Genomic DNA, 19,294 nt, shown 5'->3' with positions numbered 1-19,294 from the left:
GGGTAATCTGTCTTCTGAATAAGCTGTATAAAAAAATAACAAATTAATGTGATTTACCTACAAAATAAAACGTTTTTGATTTGATTTATATCAAATAAAACATTATTGATTTGATTTGATATAATAATTTATCTTAATATATATTCGGGCGCAGGAAATTCAAAAATCGTTTCACTGGTCCCGAATAAGGTACTAATTCCAAAAGGTCTCAATGTAATCGTTGATAAAGTGTGTTCTCTCTCTGTCTTTATAACTCTGCATAGAAAAGACAAAACATAAATTTAGTATTGAGACTGGTTCTGGAGTATGGGCCTGAGAGATCTTGCTGAAATGGGCACGGTCACCAATGATTCACACAGCTGTAGGGTCTGTGCTTGAATTTTCGATGCTTTGCGCCAAATAATACAAAAAGCTGACGCCTCCATTGCGTTATTATTGTGATATTTAATGGCAGTTAGTAACGATACAAGCAACTGGTCATCATCTGACTATTACTTATAGACTAAACACATAGTCGGATTTAGTACGGCCAGACCATCGGATGGTCTGGTGGGCGCCTCGCACCAATTGGTCTGACGTCGTACTCCGTCCGAGTACGAGAGTCCGGACGATAGTTCTTATAATTTTGTTCAATGTACAATGCGACACACATTCGAATTTCGAATTCAGATATGATCTAGTACTGTGTCCGTTAATTAGGCAAGACCAAATCCGAATTTGGTCACCTCGCAGCCATTTGTGTATGTATTTAAACATCTGATTTAAACTTGCGGTTATCATGTGTTTAGGCACTATAATCACATCGTTCTATGCTCGCCACTCTGAGACTTTAATTCAAATGCTTCATATATTTATTGTAACAACGTTACATTGCACCAAAAATAACTGAGGTACGAGTTGCACATACAATTAGTTCTACTGCTACAACAATTAGAATTTACCATACCAATCCAGATGTTAGCATTACGTTGACAGCCTTAACATGTTTTGTTCTGATACTTAGTGTCGTCATTACGCAGGAAACTGTTATAAGGGAGATAATAAATACTACAAAATAAAATTAATAGTTTTTATTAACAGATCATTATATATTTAGTGACAGTTGATTAGTCATACCGCCTTCCAATCGGGGATCTCTACATCACTTAGTTCATTATAATACAAATAATTTTAATGTAATAATAATTTATCAGCCTAACAAAAAGAATCATACGACATTATAAAGACTATCCGGGATATGAAATAGAAATAAATTTATTATTATTAGGAAACTACATTAACTTTAAACTACATTTTAGGAAGAGATAGAGTTCTTTAGGCAACAAAATGCACGTTTATGCATTGAAATATTTGTTAGTTTTATTATATATGTTTGTTGTAAACTATTAACTATGTATTGTATTTTACAACATCGACAATTTGAGATATTTTAAAGCTTCTGAATAATTGAGAAAAGGGAAAATGTTTGCATGCACACTCAGAGTTTTTCATATTTATATAGAGAGAAAAAATTTATACGTCTAAACTCTACATTTATAATACTTATTATACTCTAACAAATGAATATATGAGAATCAACTAGAGATACTAAAGAGATAATGTTATCTCCATTATAGTTATATATTACAGAATACTTACATCATATAATAATATACAAAAAAAGGAACTAATAGGGCGCTTACTTAAATGAGAATTATATACTACATACACATCTTAAACTATACGTTCGATACATGTTTATTACTATTGTTTTAAATTTACATAACTATATGTCATTTATGTTCTTACAATCATGCATATGACAAAATTATAGTAATTACTTAAAAATAATAGCACATGGAGACTACACAACACTCGAGTATATTTATTGGGAACTTAACTAGACATTTGTCTTAACATCGGGGTCATAATCCAAACACCAGATTTTAGATTCCGTGTTAGTGTAGACTGGTACATGTACTGTACTAATGGTAATATGTTTTAAGCATTTTTTTAAAATTATTCTAGTGTTCTCATTATTCATACACGTAAGTGACTCCGGGAAGGAGAGCAGAGTGCACTTAATTAGCTTAATGACAGCACACACTACAGTAGACAACAGATTATTAACGTTGTCAGTTGTAAGATGCTGAAAAATCTTTGTATACGTGATTATAGCGTTATTTACATTTTTTATTACTAAATTGATTTCTTATCAAAGTGGAACGTCGTAACAATATTATGTTTTTTGAGTCTACATATTATTTAAAGTAATTACTTTAACTTGCGTCATACATACTACATTACTCTATTATATAATTATGTTTAATGGAAATTTTGCACATCTACGTATCTACTAACTTACATACATAATATTATGTAGTTTTATTTAAATATTACAATTAGTTTAATAAATAAATAGTATATATTAGAAACTGTTTCGATTTATCGAAAATAACAAATTACCTAAATAAAATGTAAATCACTGACCATTATCTCATTGTATACCTAACTAAAAATCTTGTCATCATATAATAATACGAATAGTAAGTTCAGTTTAACAACACCACAATCTATATTATCCACAGACGATACTTACTCTAGTTTGATAACTGTCTGTAAGAAGACAGGTTATAAATAAAGGATTGAATTTTTCATAAATATAAACAATGAACTGGAATATTGTCGAGTATTTAATATGGAACACGGGCAATGACGTTCTTAAGTATAGAACGTCATTGAACACGGGTGATACAGTACTAGAGAAATAAACACCTGTCTTCTACAGTGATATAGAAATAAACCAACGTCTCCATTCTGCAAGAACTTGACATAAAACATCACCTTTCGATTTTAGTACAGAGTCGTATTCTTAAGTTCTTCGGAAACGTCTCCTGGCGCGAGAGTGAGTCCATTGAGTGCCTTGTCGTGCAATGCAAAGTGGAGGACACCAGAGGGCGAGGAAGATTGCCCTTGCGATGGACCGCCCAAATTAAGTCTGCTGTGGGCGGCCCATTGAACAAGTGTACCAGACGTTTAGCCAGCAGGGAAAGTGGCGAATGCTTGAATAATTACATCTGCCTCAAAAGATGTCACTTCGTGATGACCACGATCGCTCTGCCAAGAGTGTAGCGAAGAAGAAGAAGATAGAAATAATATTCTGAAAAGCGGATTGACCTTTCATTGTCGCACTAGGTACTGCTACAATCTCAAAAACCATCCAAACCATCTGAAGCAGAGCGGTTTTCAAGGACCTTTCTTTCGAGGTCAATACGGCATGGGCAGCTCTGAAAAAGCGAGTTAGTCCACCTGATGATTAGCAGGTCGGCCTTGTAACCTCTTTTTTCATAAAACTAGAACGTTGCGACTATTTGCTGTCTCATTCTAGGATTCCGGTTAATCCACGTTATACGGACTATTTCTGCGTATGTACAGAAAGACAAGTTTCACGCACCGTGATTTGTCTCTTACCAGAGAAACGGAATTTCTACGGTTTATGTCAGTTCATTATCATTCTCTGTTTCTGAGTAAGGTTGTAACTAAACAATAACTTATCAATGACCAATATATACACACTTATTTTATGTGTAGTTTATAAATGGTATGACAATTTATTATGTTATAATATAATATGTCGAAGATACATTCCAATGAAACAATAAAAGTCATAATTTGAATATAATACACCAGAAACGATCAATTGTTTTATTGAGACGCATATGATTATTTTCTGCCATACTTTTTACAAACGAAAATTTTAAACAAATTTTTTAATACTTACAAAAATTTGAATTCAAGATAGAGCGCTCATGTAACGGAGATTAAATTAGTTAAGAATACACATTATTCGGAACCATAGCTAAAATAGCTTGTAAACAATTTTAAAATTATATTCAAATATTTTTATAGTTTTCCAACATGACAGATGTACACAGTGAAAATTCTGTGGACGGACATACAAATAAATCATCAGTTGCGAAATAATTAATGTGCTTTCACTTATTAAATAACAGATTCAATAAATTATACTTGATATTAAGATAATATTAAATAACCCAATAATAGGAGCAGCTGACAATGTCTACTATACAACCAATAATCCACAATATCATCGCCTCAATATTTATTAACACATTCATTTTGATTTTCCAAATAAGTAGATTGTCTGCTTCCATTCACACATATATAAATAAATATTTTCACTAGAAGTTCAGTTCTTGATCAAATAATATATTTTATGAACATTGACAAATGCTGTCAATATTAAATGCACCATTATTTAAGAGCATGTCGTGTTGTTATTAAATTGCTTTAATTATACGACGCTCATAAGGCGCAAAATTGTGGCTATGGACACTCCATGGAATTGGGACTCGGAGGTCCACCCATCACACTGTAAGGTGGGCTGTGAGGAGGCAGCGATTGTATAGATCCCATCGGACCATGATACATGTCCATTTCCAGTGAAGCGTCCGGAGAGCATTTTTCCGCCATCTTGTTTTCTTGTTTTGTCACCAGGCGTCGCCACTTCGCCCGGGCATTCTGGAACCAAACCTGCCAACAAAAAATAAAATCATCAGCATTGGTAGGAAAGGTGTACATTGAAAAGTCGCCAGCAGAATGTAAGATCGCATGGCCGCAAAAGGCAAAACGGACCGCATTGCAGAATAAATGCAATAAAAAGTGCGGACTGAAATCAATGCGTCCATAACTTTTCCACAATACATCAAGTTTCTTTGTACGCGGCCTTCCGCACGGTTGCGGAAGCGCATATTTTAAATCCTTGCATTTTGTTGAGACGTGAGAGTGTTCAGAAAACTTAAAAAGTTATGACTTATACTTTAAAGTAGCAGTTTATTTCTTCGAATCGATTACTCTCGGGTGCGAGTTGCCTACAAATGATACTTCGTGGAAAGTTGATCTTCGCTATTATTAGTGCTTCACAGATACCAAATTATTCACCTAAAATGAATCGCTACTGTCTCAGTGATTTTAGCTTGTTGTTCAATAATATATATTATATTGTTGTTATATACGCAGAGTTCATTGAACTAATGAGTTATTACTATTTTATAAAACAGTGAAGTATAAATATTTGAAATACCTTCATGGCCTTATGGCTGCGTATCGCGTTCAAGTTTTCTTGCAAAAAGACGGATTGTGTTCGTCGTTTGAAGATTAGTGCGGTACTTTTAATAAGCACATATGAAATTCTGTTTAGTATAACGACTCATGAATTATGTTTCGCGACTTTTTTTTCTTTTGCTACTGAACAATCGCAAGTCGCGCCTATATCATGACCAATAGCACGCAACCAAATATTCGCGGCCACGCCTCTACGCGTCATGGCCGCGTCGGTAAATTGCCTAATGCCAAATTTAGATGATCGCTTAATTCCTAGTTGTTCTTTACCTGTTTATGAATTTTACTATGAAAATATAAATGTAGAATCCCACACGTTCAAGGGCATAGCTAAATACTAATCTACCCAAAGTCAATAAACGATGTTAATGTTGACTCTGAATGAAGCTCTTATATGAAAGAGTAATATTAATTATACTCGATATTTTTAATACAATATAATCTCTTTAACCTTAATTAAAGATAAATGGTTAAAATTTAATATTTTATCGCAATTTGTAAGTTACAATTTATTTTGATCTTGTTTTATGTATTATTATGAAGATGATAAATATAATACGAAAAATTTAGATACTCCGTATTATCAACTGAAAAGAAATCAGTTCTACTAAGCTAATTAGACCGTGAATATGTTAGTGTTATAAATTCACCAGGGGCTTGAAGTATTGTACGCTACCGTTGTATGTGAGAAATGACTGAAAAGTACACAAGAAGGCATTGAAGATTAATGTTTTCACTTTTTTACATTATTTTCCGCATGTTTGATATAAGTATCTTAGAAATTTAATTAGATTTTGTTATAGCTATGATAATTGAGTTTTATACTCAATTTCAATAAAATAATTAAAAAACTTATGCAATCAATCAAATAACTCAAAAGTTATAAGGATTTTAATTTTTCTGATTAGACAGAGATAGTCTTAAGAAATGTGATGCCACATCTAATAGCCTAGGCACATGGTTGGATTGGTACGGTCAGACCAGGTCAGGCCCGGACGTTAATATTAATAATTTTGTGCGATGGACCAGACCGCATCGATGGTGCGGCCGTACCAAATCTAATAGCAGGGCTATTAGATTTACCAGTGGAAGATAACGTTTGTTTTTATCCATTGTTGTTTGTTTTTGTCCATGATTGTTTTTATCCCTAAAATATTATTCAATGTAATAGGTTGTACCTTTAGATAGGTATATACTCAGTATACCAATAATATCTCAAACTCATAATCGTCTTTGATGTTAATTGGGAAAACTAATAATCATTTAGACAATTAAGACGTAGTACGCTGTATTATCATTCAGGGTAATAATTATATTCCTTGATGAAGGTTTAAAACAAAATGTATACAACAATAAACTTAATTAAGAATTTAACTCCAATTCCATTACGTTTATGAGTTGTATGCATCGTATTTGTACTATTAATAATAAATGGAATTTAATAACACACATCGTAATAAAGATCAATCCGTAAACAAGCTGTAATAGGGGCTTTATAGAAGCCATTAAACATCGTGATCAAAGGTAGTCAAACATTTCGCGCACGTGTAAATAAAAAGTGAAGAGATGTGATTAATTGCTCGAATTCCTTATATAAATAATATTTACATAAATTATGAGATGGATGCGGCACGTCCGCTTGGCGTGAGGACGCCCGACCAAGTGACAAATGGTTGTCTTTTGAAATCGCGGCGGAAATTATCTGCCCAACCGAGCGTCTCAGGACGATGCGTTCGTACTAATTACTAGAGCGTTTGATTGTGATCTCAATGAGTTTACACTCTGTTTTAAGTCTTAAATCCCCTCCCCCTAAGAACAAAATTTCAACGAAGATTTATTCTGGTTTATTTTCACTTCGTGTTACTGAGCAAAATTATATGCGACCGAACGTCGAGGTGTGACCATCCGCTCTTAATTGCTGGGGTTGTGAATAGCAACGCCTTCCATATTTACCAATTATTTTTAACGTCTTAACAATTCATTACTTACAGTTTAATTTATTTGTTCACATCTTAATAATTGGAGTTATGCTATTAATATTTATCATTTATACTTTACCAGATAATTTTGCTTTCACCGAAAATAGGTTTTAGGAGATAACTACAATTTATTTTTATTATACTCGTATTATTAATTTATTAGTATTATATTAATTAATAATGTAATTATAATAGTCGGGGTATGTCATAAAAAAATGCCGCAAATTAATTCGATCGTCTCAACGGTTTTTTTTTATAGATCTTATTCCATCTTTGGTGAGAATTTGTAAGGACCTTGAAATCGATTTCTATTTTGGAAACCAGATTATGTATATAATTAAGTATTGTTAATGTATTTTATTAAGCTTGAGTGTGAAACAAAGCAATGTCCTTTTTCAGTCACCTAATTACGGGCGCTACTTGATCTCGAAGAATTTTTTAAGTAAAAAAAGAGAAGCGAATGACAAATCACGTAATTGTAGACGCACGAGAGAAATATGGCGCGGTTTGTTCTAAATGCACTCACGTCGGTGTTTCGGTGACATCTTGCGCTTATTAACTATAGGCGCCTGCTCTCGAGGCAATTAGATACATACATAAATACTACGTTACTGTACCACTATATTTATATAATAAAAGGAACATAACATGAGCTTATTAATAATAATTGAGTTTTATTGTGCTCGTTTTACTGCTAAACGTTTTTGTTGTCTTGGTTCTTATATGTAGATATAATATTGTTAACGTTCTCATTATTTGCAGGCTCTTCGCGGTTTTGGCAAAGTTTAAGTCTACCTTACAATACGTAATAAATATATATGTATTTATTAATGTAGAGAATAAAAAATAATATATTATATTATTGAGAGCGAGGCGGTATTTTAATTACACATAGAATATCGGATTAAGAATAATTACATCTTCTTAAAATGTTAAAGAGTTTTATCATATTTTAGTTATGCACTGATAATATCAAGCGGCTTCTCTCAATAAGGCGAAATTACATGCTAAGCCCTTCTGAAGTAGAGACACTTACATGAGTTACTATACGTGTATTCACTTTAGTGCTAACAAGTCTGTCATGCTCCAACAAGTATTAATAATATTGCAAAAGTTAAACTTTTATCAGTACAGACAATCTTAATACAAACTCCTATCAAATGTACTCAGAACTTACGTAATGAAGTTTTATTTTTTAATTCCTGGAATAGATCTAAGTATAATATTATGTTAGAATCCAAACAGTAATAAAGTTTGTTCGTGGAATTTTCTATTGATACTGTATTGTGCTTCAGCCCCAGTTCACGGCATCTTATTGCAATTAGTATCCTCATAAATAGCTTTAAAGGCGACAAATATAAGAGTTGATCTCATGTGTGTGTTAAGTTCTCAGGAAATATCTTGCTGCCTTGTATAAATTCACGGCTGAAGTAATAAGCACTTACAATGTTGAAAGACTTCATTAATAGAAAGCTTTGCTGATATTTCACATAGACTTCTCAATTATTTTAGATAGTGTGTGAAATATATTAATATTTACAAATTAACTTGATAGAATGAAAGAAAATTGTACTGAACCTCGATTTTTGTAAGCTTTCTAAAGATTATTCATCTATATAAACGGCAATATAAAACCGACGCTTTTGTTACACAAGACCAAAAGGCTCTCTTATCTTCACAAAATGGCGAACGAGTCTCGTATGCGTTTTCAACGAAAAAAAGAAACTCTTGATCAATATTCGGAGGCCTAAGAGAGAGGGGTCCTTTTCCTTATAATTGGTTGATGGAAAATTTATGCGGCGCGCGCTATCTGCGTTCGGGCTGGATCGGCTTGGTTCGGTATTCCGATAAATGGTATGGGCACACAAGGCCTACCGTTCGAAACTCCATCCGCAATTGATATACTATCGAGATTACACAGGGCCTTAACACTCGTCGTTTCGTCATCGTTTTATAATCCACATTTTCATTATATATTTTGAAATATATTTTTATAAATATTATCTCCTTGTGACGGCAATACCTACAACCGTAATTATAGCAAAACTATGTTAATATGCCTACTATTTCAATTAGTAATTTCTAATATGTAAATTAGCATTGTACCTCGATGACCCGTATCAAGATGACCTAAATTTAACGGAAACGATATTTGGATAAGTTTAACTTGACCAAACTCACTTAAATATAAGCAATAATTGTAGCGTTGTAAATAAGTGATGTAAAAATTTAAACCGAGAACAATAAGTCATTGATATCTTACGAAAGAATACAAAAAACGTTGTAATTAGGGAAACAAAGGAGATCTCTTTGATGGTACCGGGCGAGACCCACATTAAAGGGCCGCTACTTTAAATACATTAGAAAGAATATAGAGGTCTAAAACGTAAAGTAACGCCGAAGTGTACTTAAGCTATTAGAGTTCGCTCCCAATAGTTCGGTATGTGCCAAGTGTAATAGTTTGATTAGAAGTGGTTATGACTCGCAGTACTATGGCAACTCAGATATATATTTCATTACCTTGTTTAATGAAATATTTCCACATTTATTACAACTAATTACGAACTTATATAACGATTTATAGAATGATGTATGTTATGTAGAAGATAAGTTAAGAAATATGATTGCGAAACTAATTTCAAATGACAGAAACCATAATGATTGTTTTAATTATTTCATGTTTAGATAAATTACTAAGTTAATTTTTTTTAATGAATTATATATTACTTTATTGCTCAATTTTAGACTTGGTACAATTATATATAACCAAAGAAAAACCTCCACAAACTTAATTATTGTTTTACCTTATCATCCACCTATTCAGCATTTAAGGCTACGTTTGTTTTAATATTTTTTTTTATCATGAATTAAATAAATCTTTTGACTATATTTTTTTAGTTGACTATTACATATGACAGCCCTACGAGCTGTTAACCCAACGATAGATACAGACACAGATAACTTCCAACGCAGTTCAGTAAAGAGGTTGAAATTTAAAAATGAAAACATTACTAGCCAAGTCGATAACCTTGTAAATACCTTCATTTATCTGAGATAACATCCACAGTTCTAACGAACTTCTCGACAATTCTGATGTTAGTAATCTGATCCGTTCAACTTATTCGTCCAAAACCTGTACATAAAAGTTTAATAAACTATGTGAATTATGAGTAGTCTTGTGTTGTATAATATATTTTATAGTTAAACCTCGCAATGCAGGAAAACGCGAGCTAACACATTCGCAAGAGTAAAATTTCCATAGATACCTATAACTAAATATGACAAAGAAGTTAAGTAATATTACCTGTAAAACTCTCTTCGGTAATCCAGTTTTTTGACTGAGTTGTTTCAAGTCTTTTGCATCTGGGTTGTGGTTTATCGCGAAATATGACTTCATTGTCCTCAGCTGGTGGTGCTTGAAGCTGGTGCGCATACGCTTCGTGCGTGACGTTGAGCCCAGACCTCCTCCTCCACGGAAACCCATCTCCAAATACTCAGGATTCAGATCTGGCACGAGAACAGAATGATCATACTGCATAATCTAAAACTTAATTCATTTAAATACACTTTGATTGAAAATATTTGATAATAAAAGTAATATTAATTCAAATAAATTCTTCGATACTTCGCATTGCAATTCGCAAAATTTCAAAAGTTAAAAGTGTTGCAGTACACAATGGAAATACCTGTTTAATGTTTTCTGTAAGAATTCAATACCCATAAGAATTATTAAAAATGCGTCGCTGCTGCTACAAATAAATGCGAATGAGGCATAAGCCTTCACATAGCAAGGTGAGGAATTGTAATTGCCTTTGTGAGCTAATTCGTCGAGTATTTAGGTCGTAAATCGATTGTTAAACGCGGGAAGTTTTCAGTACGCGTACACAGTCGTACACACAGCCGAATCTAACTGCTACTTTTATGCTTAAATCTGCGTTAATTGGAATTTAGATTGGAAAATCTTTGCATTTTTGAAGTGCAACTTCTTTAGAATCGTTATGATTTGAAAATTGATGAAATGAAAAAGCGAGACGATACGCCACAAACAGATAAATATATAGAATTCAGCCGGCGTGAGAATGATATAGGAAGCACAATACAGTGTTTTCGTACCAGGTGATTATAGTTGAAGAAAAGATTGCCTTATGTATGAAGCGAGTATACCTTAATATATTCTGACGCCATGCGCTCGACGTATTACTACATAGACACCAGGAGAACATAAATGTGGTAGCGGTTATAGTAATGTCTTTCATAGCGGTTGAAATCATGTGTCAACCTAGCAACATGTACCAGGACTTCATATGCAGTTTAGAGGTTTAATGTAAATTTTGCATCGTATACAGTGATTCAGTTTCAGTCAGACAGACCGTTGATTGAGTTTTTGGACGCCAAATTAAATTTGAAAATGTGCTGTAGTCACACTGTATCAACAAGAAGATCTAAAACAGTAATTGGCGCAGTTATTATTAATACTCCAAGACCAAACTAATTTTTTCATACTTTTATTAAGCTCTGGGTCTAAATAAACCTATGTAATATATACGAATTAAATGTAAAATAATTATTAAACTTTGTATAACTATGATCATTACTAAAACCTACAATAATATACTCTTTCCGAAATTTTGTATTCGTCTCATAATCTTAAAGCCAAATTTTTTTAAGGTTTCACTTCTACGAGGTGTGAATTGCACATATGGTTTTTATGTAATAACATGGATCTAATATTATTATTATGAGACACGTCATACAGCTCGCTAGTAACTCTGTATTCCTACGTAACGCGAAGAAAAGTTCTTGAAACAGCACGTTCTTGAATATTTCGAGCAAGTTTACAATGTTTAGGATAAATGATTTCTTTTATTATTGGAGGGGACGAGTGACAAACTAACCTCAATTATAAGTGAATATATGTGGTATGGTCTTAATTTACGGCAACGATTAGTTGCTGGCAGGTGAAACTATTCTTTTTTATTGGAGGTAGGTTTTCAAATAAGTTTACTTTAGCGGCAGCCGAATCCACAATACGCACAAATATTTACACTGATACCGAGATGTTAGAACAACGCTCAAAATTAGGTTAATATTCAAAGCTATCACTGTAATGTTACTTTCTGTGAAAAAGACCAGAAACGATCAGAATCTTATACGTTGTATATACTATGCTGAACGTACATGTATTTATATAATAAAAGCAGTTCATACATAATCTATCAAATAAGAGTCGCGTTATTTTCACATGTGTGTCGTTACTCTTATAAATAGTGAGCGCTTGCGTTGCCGTGTCGTTTTCGTGACGGAAAAGGCACAGTGCCGAAACGCGACACACATTTAACGATCAATAAAAATTGTTGCTAAATAAAAATAACTTACAATACTGAAAATCGTATTGAATGGAAAATGGAACAATTGTACAATGAAAAATTTATCAATATAAATAGATTGAATCTGATAAAATTGCTGTCAATTACAATCTATGTAAAGTTATGTAATAAAAAAACACTCTCGAACGTCACAACTTACTCGAGTAAAAAGAAAATGCAAATTCATTATTATATCAATTAGTAGATACTATGTTATGTTACTTGCGCCGGTATTATAAGGATATGAGCGAATAAAATCTCAAGAAAATGCCGGCTAAAACAAATAGTAGAAAGGCTAGAATTTTGTTCCAATGTTTGAACGCAAACAATTAGCAACGCTGGTAATTATGCAGGGATTCGTTGGAGCATTTTACTCAATAGGCAATAATGGCAAGAGTTGATTCGCGTTAAATGGAACGCTTTTGTGTTACCGCCGCGGCAGAGAGCGGAATTAAAAGCGGAGCGGGAAGCGTGGTGGTCGGTACAAGCGCGGTACAAGTTAACTTTCCAAACCAACGCACAAGGAAGTCGGCACGCATTGTATTATCACAAGTATTTATTTAAATAATACAAACGCATAATTTAACTGTGATATTTTATAGGACTCTTAGGTGAAGTAAAATGTTTGCTTACTTTGATTTGACATGCCCGGGTTCAATTTAAAGATCTAAATAGTTACTACGTATCATAAGGAGATTAAAACACTTGTTTAAAACATTTTTAATAACTTATAGTTCATTAGAAGATTAGAAGTATGTGAGATATTTTATCACGTATCTTTAAAATACTATTTTATATATAATAACTACCAAAAATACGAACATCATCTCATCATCATTATGTCGATCTGAATGAAGTATAGAGTACTTCTTACTTTCAAATTAGAAAAGATTTTTCTAATTAGGACTACATTGAATATTTTGACGACGTTACTGACAAGTTCCTACACTAATCATTATCTGAGTTACTTTCTGTGTGTTTCATTTTCTTGGCCGACAACTTGCAGATAATTTGATATTTATATTTATCAACTAGCTGATACCCGCGACCTCCTTCGCGTACATATATGACTAAGCACATAGTACTCATAAAAATGTTTATTTCTTAAAACTTTATTAATTTATATTAAATTAAGATATCACTATATTTTTTTCTAGTTAAGGGCCAAGTGTCTAAGGAATTAAAATTAGAAGACTTAATAATTAAAATATATCCAATAGTTTCACAAAAGAAAACCTATCTCTATCATTTTATATATATTGATATATATTACTTGGTTGTTTTTTTTAGTGGAAAAGAGTCATAGGATAGTAACAGGTATGAAGATGGTTGTCATCCATTTAAAATCTCAATTTGATTCGATAATTTAAAACTCTTCGAAGGGCTGTTGGCTGGGTCGTGGGGTGGTTCATTCTGGTCCATGTGCGTCAAAGGTTGCTGATTTGTGTGATGTGTTGATCCTGTCATAGCGCACTTTATCGATATTAAAAAGCTTGATGTTATGTATTTTTTTATTAAATCAAATGTTGATGTAACGTAGTTGGCCTATTGTACTCAATAGCTTTTTTGAGGTTTAAGCACTTAGGTCATTGAACTACCTACGTTTTAACATAACCAATCATTCGAAACTTTCGAGTTTTGTTTGTCAACCCTTTATCTCGGAAACACGTGGAGGAGGTATCGAGTTGAAATTGAAGCTGTGAAAAAATCAAACTTATACGTTACTTATACTGAAGTAGGTTTACAGTAAGTTTACTTGTTTCGGGTAAAACTAAATAATTTATGTTAATATAAGTTTAGTCTAAAGTACTAATTTAAGTTGAGTCTTTAACTCCTTTTTTGGGCGACATTTTACAAAATCCCAGAAAATGTACAAAACAAATGTGCTACGAAGTTCAAGATAATGGTAAAAAAACTTATATGTGGTAAAGCTTATTATAACATTAATAACTTTCTTAATGATACAACAGGGTGGGAATGAAGCGACGGCCCTCAGGCTATTTAAATAATACTTTTTTATAACGAAATTTTGTTGTAATTTCTATTATAACAATTATTTCTTTCTAGAAAGAAGCCTGCTGAGTTTCTTACGCATTTATCTCAGGTCTGAGGCATACATTGTCGTGTGGGGTAGTTTTTGACGTTCATAAGTGCTCGTGAATCCTACTTTGAATAACAATAATTGAAATAGTTCATCGCACATTTGATTGACTGCAACGACCTAAGTAAGTTCGCCTTTCCTCGGCATCGTTAATTGTAATTAATGAGAGTGAGAAAAGTTCTCGTGCAATTAGCAGTAAAGTGTCACTATCCCAAAAGATCTACAAAAAAAGAGTACATAGCTTGTGTTATGAAAATGTCACTATCACAAAGGATAACCGAAGTAAACAAAGTTCTCACGCACTTAGCGGTAATCGTCACTCACAAAGATAGAAGGATGCACTCTAGCTCTAAGGTATCGATCGACAAAGAGGATAGATCGACATATTGGTTGTCAAATGTCAAATATTATGGCGAGGTTCAGAAATTTTATTTGTGACAAAAGATAAGATTATCCATTTACAAAAAAATAATCTGATAGATAGTTAACAACAGTACCTTAACTTGGAACATTTTAAACTATTCTTTCAATTAGATTTCTGAACGACGGGGGAGACATCAAACGAAAAACGAAATTGTTGTTTTTATTTCATTCAGAGCATTTTCATATTTATTCACCTATTAAGCCTTCTCTGGTCTTCCGCAAATAATTCAAGACCAAATCGGTTCTTCCGTTCTCGAGTTTTGGCGAGATTAACGAACACCAATTCATATTTATACTTATATATAGATGTCATTCTATAGCTTCGTACTGCCTCGTATTATTTTAACCACAGATATTAATAATTATTTAAAACTGAAAACGTATACTTAGGTATATTCAAGTACGATATTATAATTTATAATAACTGGATATAAAACAGTTCAAAAACTCGTTCGTCAAAATGAGCTTTCAACACAGAAATCTTCATTATCTTTTAAGAATGAAAACAATAACTGTGGCATTACTGATTGCATTCTAGATCTGATGCATACGAATGTACGTAACGTTTCTGTTTACTTGACATGATTTACGCACTCACTGTCGACGATAAAACTAGCGGCTTAGCTATCTAGATACCTAGCAGCTTGGATAATGAACTCTGTCCTAGGGTCGCAACCGAGGAACAGCTGTCCAAAGAGGTCAATTAACACTGGTGAATGCAAAGTCGCTGAAGGCGCTCGTGCATCGAGCCGTTGATACGGTCGCTTGGCGAACAGAAAAGGATTTACATACTCCCTTTTTACCGAGAATTCCCCACATTTACTCAACTGCAAATATTTCACACACAATAATTTATTAAAGATAGAATGTGCTTTTGATATATTTTTAGCGACAAAAATAATTTACCAAGCAAATACATACAGTTATTGAAAATCACGACATAAATCTTGTTTTGATATATCACGACAGGTGACAAAGCACTTTAGGACGTCCTTCCCATATTATGCAAAAAGTCGAGAGAGAAAAAAATATTTGCCGTAGGAATTTATTTTGACCGATGCACATTTAGGTGATGTCTTTCCGTCTGATGTTATCAACAAAGGAGATCTGAATAGAAAACGTCGCGTCCGCTAAAAGAAGACATTATTAATAGATTGAGACACAAAATGTACAAAGATAACGCGGTAAGAAAAAAATGGGTTGGTTATAAAAAGCTCGGTGTGATCTCATAAATCGTAAGCACCATTCATGTTTTAAGGTCAGCAAAAAAATAAGATTTCCTAAGCGATATTACCTCGTCCGGTGGCCGGTAAATTCTGGGCCTATTTAGGCAAAGTTAACGAAATCTTAATGATGAATGATTTTGATTATTTTGTATTGAAATATCTAACTGAATAGTTAGATATATTATTGTAGTTTACATAACGGTTCTACTAGCAAATACTATTAAGCTTGTTACGGTCGATAAGATGTTAGAATGTTACTTTACGTAACGGATTTTTAATAAAAATAAAACATCGTCATCTATGATTGAATTCGCCGGGATATTGATTGATCTGATGTCGATAAGTCCTGGTGAATTTTCAAGTCTTTATGTTATTATGAAAAAAAGTTTAATGCCTGTTGTGTTGTTTCGGTGGGTGTAGAAGCGCTGTATTAATTTAAAAATAATCCTTACAACAAATTGCAATTACGTAACGAAAGATATATTTGACAACACAAAGTATTGGGGGTGCCTTACCAACACTATTGAATAAAATGAACATAATAATGACAGAAATAGCAAGTGATTCTAATAAATATTACATGAGACGAATACTGTACATACACAGCTCTACAAAAACACATAAAAATATAAGTAAAGTCGGAATCGAAACTGCCAGTAGAATGCGTAAATCAGCATGAGGTGCTACTGACCCGCGACGGTCCAAACTCATAAACGATCGAGTGACGCGTAGAGTCACGCACCCCACCTCGACTATTATTAAGGCTTATAAAACTGTAAACTTATACTTCGATATAAATTAAGAAGTATCAAAGTAAGCAACACGGATATATGACAATTTGTACCGCCTACCATTATCTGCTACTTTGATGTCTCCAAAATTTCTCCATCATTTTAATGATAGGTACTTTCGATATCAGTTTAAAGCTTATTAATATCTGTAATAGTTACGGAATAGTATGACGACCCATATGGCCTAGTGGTTAATGACCCTTTCTACTGAGCTAGAGGTCCCGGGTTCGAATTCCGGTAGGTGCAAACATTTATACGATGTATATGGATATTTGTTTCCGAGTCATATATGTTTTATTGTATTAAATGTATCGATGTCTTGTGCCCATAGTACAGACTATGCCAAATTTGGGGCAATATAATTTGTGTAAAAGTGTGTCAAAAGTAAAAAAAAAAAAAAACAAAAAAAAAATAGTCGCCTAGCAACACTTAACGATGACACCTTGTATATGCACTCAAATTCATAAGAAACATTATGAGTTACTTATCTTCCTAATAACAAATCTATATAATATAATAGTTTTAAGTATTGAGTTCTAATTCGACTCGAGCCGAGGGTTACATATCCAATCGTCACGGGTCAGTCTCATTCAGTACCCACAGTGTAAAATGATCAACGCGCCCAAATTATAAAGGCACAGGCTTCTTTCCGCAACTCAAAGTCTAATGTGCGCCTATTTTTCGTAAAACACGTTCTTTGTTACTTATAATCATGAATATAATTAATAGAAGTAAAAATAGAAGTAAAGTTACATTACATGACAGGGAGAGGTAATATTAAACTTGGAGTAACTTTAAACAGCCCGGGTTCAATCCCTTCCAAGCCTTTGCACCTTCGACGTGTTAGCACCTAAAAAAATTTTTGTACATTACCGTTTCTGTACACACATACAAATGTCATCGATACATGGTCATGGTTTCTAAAGGCATGAAGCGGTTCTTAAAGGTTAGACAGTGTGCACAGACATGCGTCCTGTCGAAATTGGTCCCTATTTTAATAAGTTCTACTATTCTTATATCTCATCTCATATACTAGCACTTGAACCGCATACTATACTAATGTTAGTATTAAATATGCTGTATACCAATTTTCACCAAGATCCGTCAATCAGTTGTAAAGTGACAAAAACCACAGAGACACAGAAGTTTTGTACATTTCGAGTAATCTCAAAATTAATATCACATCTTATTATAGAAGTCAAACAAGTACTCAAATATTCCTTTAGCAAGATTATCCTCAATAAAACTCCTTGATAATATACGTACGTGTATTATAAAAGATTTAACTAAACAATAAAATCGCTATAAATACAATCTTTTTAGAAAAATAACATTATCAAACGATAATACCGCTTCCATAACTTCATCACCGTCCTCACATCCTATTTCCCAACATCCATCAATATTCTAGTAACAAAAATAACAACCCAATTCTGAATACTTAAAACTTAATGTCATTACTCTAAATTCGAGAAGGGTTCGAGTAATAAATTAAGTTTCAATATAAAGCTATTGGGTTTCGTTCGGTGTGCCACTGATACAGATGTCTTACGAGAGATAGCGGCGGTTACAAAACGAAATAACATGGATATCACATTAGTCGGCCGACGGCCAGTACGACCATAAGTGAAGGGAAATTATGTACGATTTTGTAGGTGTTTTTTAACTGCGCAATGACCAAATAAACAGGTAGCTAATAGCAAACCATCCGTTCTGGTTATTTACCTCTTCAACGAAAAATTCATTATTTGTGTGTGCTTTGAACAACGATTCAACGTTAATTTTCAATTGAGGCAGCATGAATATATAACTATACATGCTGAATCAATGCTAAGTTTGGGTTGCATCATATGTGCTGTAATAGTTAAGATTTCCAAATGCGATGTTAACAGTTACTTTAACATAGACTGCGGAATCTGTTGTACCATCGTATTCCTCGGTATAGTGAAAGTTAAAAGTGAAATATCAAGTCAATATCGAATATTTATTTGAATCTTTTGACTGGTCCCTATTTAGCTATTTGACATTCACAATAGCTTTAACCGGTGTAGATTCGATGGTTGCGGTTAACAGTTAAAGTTATCAAGTCATCTAAAAATTGTCAAATGGTACAACTCTTGTTTTCCTTAACCGGTACTGTAACATGTTTGTTATTTGGTGCAACCCAGCCTAAAATTACTACGTCATAGTGGTCGTTCAATGTTTTAGAAATTACACCTTCAACTATTTCTAAATCACATCGCAATATGACGGCTTAAAGTGAGTCGCTTTTCACCGACAGACAAAA

General features: G+C 33.2%; 1 protein-coding gene across 2 annotated transcripts in view; it reads right to left on the bottom strand.

Moving 5' to 3' along the window:
- Window positions 1-1,055: 1,055 nt before the first annotated feature.
- The window catches only part of LOC126978794 (protein apterous-like), a 74,082-nt gene continuing 55,843 nt past the window's right edge, over window positions 1,056-19,294 (bottom strand). The window contains exons 5-6 of one of the 2 annotated variants that reach the window (XM_050827869.1): window positions 10,405-10,607; window positions 1,056-4,533 (exon numbers count right to left, since the gene is read on the bottom strand). In XM_050827869.1, the coding sequence (XP_050683826.1) occupies window positions 4,327-4,533; window positions 10,405-10,607 (410 nt within the window). In that variant the 3' untranslated portion in view covers window positions 1,056-4,326. The remainder of the gene's footprint in view (window positions 4,534-10,404; window positions 10,608-19,294) is intronic. The other variant, XM_050827870.1, reaches the window with a different exon arrangement.

Source organism: Leptidea sinapis, chromosome Z, assembly GCF_905404315.1.
Source record: "Leptidea sinapis chromosome Z, ilLepSina1.1, whole genome shotgun sequence".
In the NCBI taxonomy this organism is placed as follows: domain Eukaryota; kingdom Metazoa; phylum Arthropoda; class Insecta; order Lepidoptera; family Pieridae; genus Leptidea; species Leptidea sinapis.
The sequence above is the reverse complement of the archived record's forward strand: the minus strand, read 5'-3'. Positions and strand labels throughout refer to the sequence as shown.